The sequence below is a fragment of the Fukomys damarensis genome, unplaced genomic scaffold (assembly GCF_012274545.1).
Source record: "Fukomys damarensis isolate Sample0158 unplaced genomic scaffold, DMR_v1.0_HiC HiC_scaffold_37, whole genome shotgun sequence".
NCBI lineage: Eukaryota > Metazoa > Chordata > Mammalia > Rodentia > Bathyergidae > Fukomys > Fukomys damarensis.
In genome coordinates this window covers 10915462-10921359 of record NW_022900949.1, presented here as the reverse complement: position 1 = coordinate 10921359, position 5898 = coordinate 10915462, and the positions used below count along the sequence as shown (strand labels likewise).

The 5898-nt window shown below is 56.2% G+C and overlaps 1 protein-coding gene across 1 annotated transcript in view; it reads right to left on the bottom strand.

Annotated features, from left to right (window-relative positions):
- The window catches only part of R3hdm4 (R3H domain containing 4), a 5984-nt gene extending 1965 nt beyond the window's left edge, over nt 1-4019 (bottom strand). The window contains exons 1-5 of the mRNA XM_010634963.2: nt 2943-4019; nt 1128-1282; nt 784-911; nt 395-518; nt 68-153 (exon numbers count right to left, since the gene is read on the bottom strand). Coding sequence (XP_010633265.1) covers nt 68-153; nt 395-518; nt 784-911; nt 1128-1282; nt 2943-2986 — 537 coding nt within the window. The 5' untranslated portion in view covers nt 2987-4019. The remainder of the gene's footprint in view (nt 1-67; nt 154-394; nt 519-783; nt 912-1127; nt 1283-2942) is intronic.
- Between the last annotated feature and the right edge of the window lie 1879 nt (nt 4020-5898).

Below are 5898 nucleotides of genomic sequence, written 5' to 3'. Positions count from 1 at the left end.
AAAAAAAAAAAAAAAAAAAAAAAAACACAATGAAGAAAGCTGACTGGCAGGGAAACCTGGCACTTACCATGGGGATGCGGCCCCGCTTTAGCACAGATCGCAGGCGCCGGCTGATGCGCTGGAAGCACTCGCGAGGAGTGTAGGCCGGGTCCTCTGCAAGAAGCCAGGGTAGCGGTGAGGCTGCCAGCCCCGCCCACACGCTAATTAGCCCCACCCACCACCAAACCTATATCCTTATCTATACTCTGGCTCCACCCCAAGACCCCCACACACTCCCCCTTATTTCATCAAGGCCCTACCAGCGCCATGGCCCCGCCTACAAGACCCTGCCCACCCACCAATCATAGCTTCCACACCCTGCCCCACCCACCACACTCCCCGCCCACAGGCCCACCTCTCCTGCGATCCTCCCCGCGGGACGGCCCCCTCCTCCGGCCCTTGCTCTGACCCTCGTCCTCCAGGTAGCGCAGCATCCGCTCCTGCTCCTCCCCAGAGCGGTTCATGAAGTCGTTCCATACCTGGAAGAGAGGCAGGCGGTGACTGCAGGTCTCGGCCTCAGTTTCCCCCCTTGGAGTGCGGCAAGTGGACGCAGGAGGCTGCCAAGTATGCGGCAGTACTCCCTAGAGACCTCTGCAGGGGATACTGGGGACCCCTAAGGAGGGCCCTACTCCCCTGTGGGCCCCTTTACTCCAACGCGATGAGCACAGGAGCTGAGCTCCCGGGATGAGTCGGAATCAGACCTGCACCCCTACCCCGTGCAGCCCCCTGAGGGAATGGCCTCACCTCCATGTAGGTGGCATTGCTGCAGGCCTCCGCGAAGATGCCTGGAGCCGCAGCAGGTGTGAGGTCCCCGTCCTCCAGACCGGGAGGAGGGCCGCCATCTGTCTCCAGCAGGGTCAGGAGGTACTGGGCTGGACGAAAAGAGGAGGAAGCTATGCGGCCTCCTCAGCTCCACCTGCTTCTCCCTGCTTTATTGAACTCCTAAACATCCCTTAAAGCCCCAGCTCCAATCCCCAGACCAGCCTCCGGGCACAAGTCTGTCTGGTTCTGTTTCCTGCTCTGTGACTCAGTACTGACACGCACATCACCATCAAACGAGAGGTGCCCCCCACCACACTCCGGCTTACTGTTCTCCAGCCGCTGGAGGCTCTTCCGCCCCTTGGCCCTGGGCACCAGGTCTGAGTTTCGCACTGCCTGGTTGATGAAGTGCTGTTTCCGCCTGGAAGCTGAGAATCTCTTCACCTGGGAGGAGGCCAGGGCGGGCAGGCAGCCCTGCAGCGGCCTGTGGGCCAAGATAAGCGGGGGTCCCAAGCGGAATCAGACTGCAGCTGCCGCCCACTTGGTTTCCACCAGGGAGGAGAAGTTCAGCCCTCCCGTGTGTGCAGCCTCAGGCCCCTCCAATCTCATCTTGTGTCCTCCTCCTGGCCCCCAGGAAGCAGATACATGTGAGATGACAGACTGGTAAACTGAGGCTTAGTGATGGGAAGACGTATGTGAGCCCAGAGTCCCACAGAAAAAGCCACGGCTCCCTTGCCATTCAGATTTCAGTCTCAAGTCCGCGAAGCCCACAGCTGGGACCTGAACCCCCAGCCCCTCAGGACATCAGAGAACCAAGAGCCTGGACAAAGGCCACGCCAGCCCCCCAGCCTCATGTCCCCGGCTCCCCCCTAAGGATGCCCAGGAACTGGCACCAGGGAGAGCGCAGCCCACAGAACACTCAGCTAATCCTGAACTAAGTGCCCCCTCCTGCAGCTGGTGCTAATGTGGGCATGGATTAGAGGCCTCCCACTGGGCACAGAGGGCCAGGGTGACAGGGACAGGCAGGTACGGTGGGCACAGTGGCCATCCAGGGTGTGCAGGGGGCTCTTGGATGGAAACTTCCCAGGAAGGAGAAAGCATAGCAGGGTAGGACACCACCAGACTTGGAAACCTGCCCAGCAGGAAGCCTGGCATGGTGGCTCACACTGGATCATTCCAGCTACACAGGAGGCTGAAGCAGGAGGATCCCAAGTTAGAGCCTAGCCTGGGCTACTTAGAGAGCTTGTCTCAAAATAAAAAAATAAAAAGGGGCTGGGGCATGGCTCAGTGGTAGAGCACCTCTGGGTTCAATTCCTAGTATCGTAAAAAGTAAGAATAAATAAATAAAAAGAACTGTCAAATCGGTTCTCAAAAAAATAAAATAGGGCCCGGGATTTAGCTAAGTGGTTCTGCCGCCTGCCTCTCAAGGGCAAGGATGAGCAGAAAATTCCACAAAAACTTTCCTAGTGTTCAGTGTCCAAGACACAAATTAAAGACAGATGCACTCTGGGCCTCCCTGTAGAAGACTAGGAAATAAAAATTCCAGGGCCCTCGAGGGGGGATACGCAGAAGGGTCAGTTCAGGTGTGAGCCCATTTAGCTAAGTGGTTCTGCCGCCTGCCTCTCAAGGGCAAGGATGAGCAGAAAATTCCACAAAAACTTTCCTAGTGTTCAGTGTCCAAGACACAAATTAAAGACAGATGCACTCTGGGCCTCCCTGTAGAAGACTAGGAAATAAAAATTCCAGGGCCCTCGAGGGGGGATACGCAGAAGGGTCAGTTCAGGTGTGAGCCCAACGTGTGCAGAGTCTGCACGTGTGTAAACAGTGCCAAGTTTCTATTTTTTTTTTTTTTTTTTTGCCCGACGTGTCTGATCCCCGCTGGGGGGATACGCAGAAGGGTCAGTTCAGGTGTGAGCCCAACGTGTGCAGAGTCTGCACGTGTGTAAACAGTGCCAAGTTTCTGTATTTTTTTTTTTTTTTTGGCCAGACGTGTCTGTGATCCCAGCACACTGGGAGGCCGAGGCAGGAGGATCCCTAAATCCAAGTCTAGCCTGGGCAACCCAGCATGACCCTGTCTCAAAATAAAAAAGGGCTCACCCTGCTTGCTTTCCTCCTGCCACAGGGAGCTCATCCCCCACACTCACCGTTCCTGATCAGAGCAACTTCCCGCATTGGGCGTTTCCTCCATGTTGGGCTCATCTCCCTGTCACTCACACTGCCCCTCCAGGAGACAAACACTGCTCTGCTGATGTCACAGGTCAGTAAACCCAGTGCAAAGTCACTGCCCGGAGCTGCAGGCTGAGCACTGCAAATCAAGCCTCCAGGACAGTGGCAACCACTGGGCGCTCCAGGAACTACCCCAGGCTAGCACTTCTGGGCTGCCCTGATGCGCGAGAACCCCAACCCTACAACCCAGCAGCTGGATGGGGCTGATAACACCCCACATCCGCCGCACCCCGTTTTTACAGCAGCCCCTGGGAAGCGTGGACCTGTGTGGACCTTGAACTGGATCGCCTGGCAGCCCAGCAGGGGTCTCCCAAGGGCTCCAGAGGCCTCACCCCGGCCCAGCACTTTCTTAGTTCCTTCAAGTCGCTGTCCCAGTGTCACCTCCCCTCCCGGAGGGCAGACCCCGCCCCCCACGGCCCCAGTCTTTCTTCCTTCTTTGTGGTTGGCCCCGGAACCAGAGGGGCCACTGACTTGTTTACTCCTAAGCCACTTTCCACTCCTCTGTACCCCAGAGGACAAGCCCGGCCCCACTGGTCAATACCAGATCCCCAGCCACACAGCCTGCAGCCTGCGGGCTCACCATCTACCAAGTTGACTGAAAAACCAAACTGCTCCCGTTGTTAGCCAAGACCCAGTTAGCAGAAGCCACCCATACCATTTAAGAAGACCACTTTACAGACAGGGAAACGGGACCAGCTTCGGGGGAGGGGCGGTCCTGAGGCTGCCTGGAGCAGGCAGGGGTCAGGAGATGCTTAGACCGTGGGGTCCTGGCACCCAGAGAAAGGGGACAGGAGAACAAGGGGTGAACGGGGCTGAATCATGCCGTGTGTGAGGAAAACAGACCCTGTATGGCCCATCTCTGCTCCTGTGGGCTTAAGAGATAGGATCCTCTGCCCGCCACTGCCCAGGGCAAGAATACACCTTCCAGCCTTGTGTGGTGGCACACATCCTGGGAGGCTGAGGCAGGAAGATCCAAAGTTCAAGGCCACCCTGGGCCACCCTCTCTAAGCGACTCAGTGAGACTCTGTCTCAAAATAAAATATCGTTAAAAGGTTGGGGTGGGGTGTGGGGATTTAGCAACTTAGCAAGACCCTGTCTCAAAATTAAAAAGGGCACCACAGCTGCCTCACAAGTGTAAGGTCCTGAGTTAGATTCCTGGTACGGAGAAAAAAAAAACAACAACAAACTTTAAAAAGGTCTGGGGGAAAGGAAGTGACAAGAAAAAAAAGTGAAAATAGAAGGGAAAAATGGAAACAAAGCTTTTGTACACAGAGAGGGGAGGGGGCTTGAGGGGGAAATGGGATAAAATACAATTTACTATTTAAACAAGGAAAATGGCGGTGCCAGCCTGCCTCAAAAGTGCAAGGTCCTGAGTTCAATCCCTGGTACCAAAAGGAGGGGGTGCGTGCTGGGATGGAGCTCAGCGTGAAAGCCCTGGGCTCAATCCCCAGTACCTGAAAACACAAAAGAACACACGCTCCCACCCTGGGACAACAGGGGAACCTGCAGGATTTCCCCAGCAGGAAACAGGGCTGCCTTGACTCAGCAGGTGTGGCAGAGGAGGGAGTCAGCTGCCAGGAACACCAAGGACAGGGCAATAATGAGGAAATGATTACCGGAGATGGGTCTACATTTCCACACCTAGTGTCTACACCTGCCTTTCAGACAGATCTGAACTGGGCCAGAGGGCAAACACCTGTTTTCCCAACACGCCCGGAGGCCGAAGCAGGAGAATCTCGAGTTCCAGCCCAGCCTGAGCCACTACAGTAGCTCAACAAGACCCTGTCTTGGTATTTAAGTAATAACAAACCTACCAATAAAAACATTAACAGCAATAACCAGAATGCGATGATAGAACCACATTTAAGTGATAGTAAAGTAACTAATGAGACATTCCAGAGCCACCAAAAACAAGGAAGGAGCCAGGTGATGTGGCGCACACCTGTAATCTGCACTAGGGAGGCCAAGGCAGGAGGACTGCCACAAGCTGGAGACCAGCCTGGGTTACAGAGTGAGTTCAAGGCCATCCTGAACCTCAGAGTGAGACCCAGTCTCAAAAACAACTAAGAATGGAAGTGCCCAGCTGGACACAGTGGCACACACCCGTTATCCCAGCACTCTGGGAGGCTGAGGCAGGAGGGCTGCAAATTCAAGCCCCGTCTGGGTAATTCTGTGAGACTTTTTCTCAAAAAAAAAAAAAACAAATTCAGTTCAATCAATTACAAAGGGCTGGAGATGTAGCTCAGCATGAAGACCTTGGGTTCCACTCCTAGTATGGAAAAACTAAGAACAATAAATTTTCCTGCCCCCTGGGCACCTAGAAGCTGGGTCCTGGGTCCCGGCTAGTCAAAAGCAGCCACCAATGAAAACTCAATTTACAGACAGGAAACTGAGGCAGAGGTCCCAACAACCGCCCCAGACCCCACAGCCCCTTCTGCAGAAGGCAGAAACGGACCCCAGGCCGACTCCTCATCCGCTACAAGCGTCATCTCCGGGCACAGCGGGGACCCCACGTCAGAGCCCCGGAGCCCCAATTCCGTCCACGCGGGACAGTGCGCATCTGCGGTGCGGGGCTGAAGAGCCCTCTCCCCTAAATCTGGCCTCCCACCGAGAAGGCAAGTGGAGCGCGGCGACCGGGACGCAGGAGCCCCCCGCCAGCACTTGTGGGGCGCAGGGGACCAGGCCGAGAGAGCCCGCGGCTGCAACGCCAGGGCAGGGGCAGATTGGGGGCTGCCCGCCGCCCCCAGGTACGGACGGGCGCAGACTCAGCAGGCACAGATGGTCACCGAGCCTGGGAAGCGGGGCCCTCTCGGGGGAATTTCCTGGGAGTTCCCGGGGGCCAGGAAGACGTCCCCCAAGTCTGGGGGGCGCGGG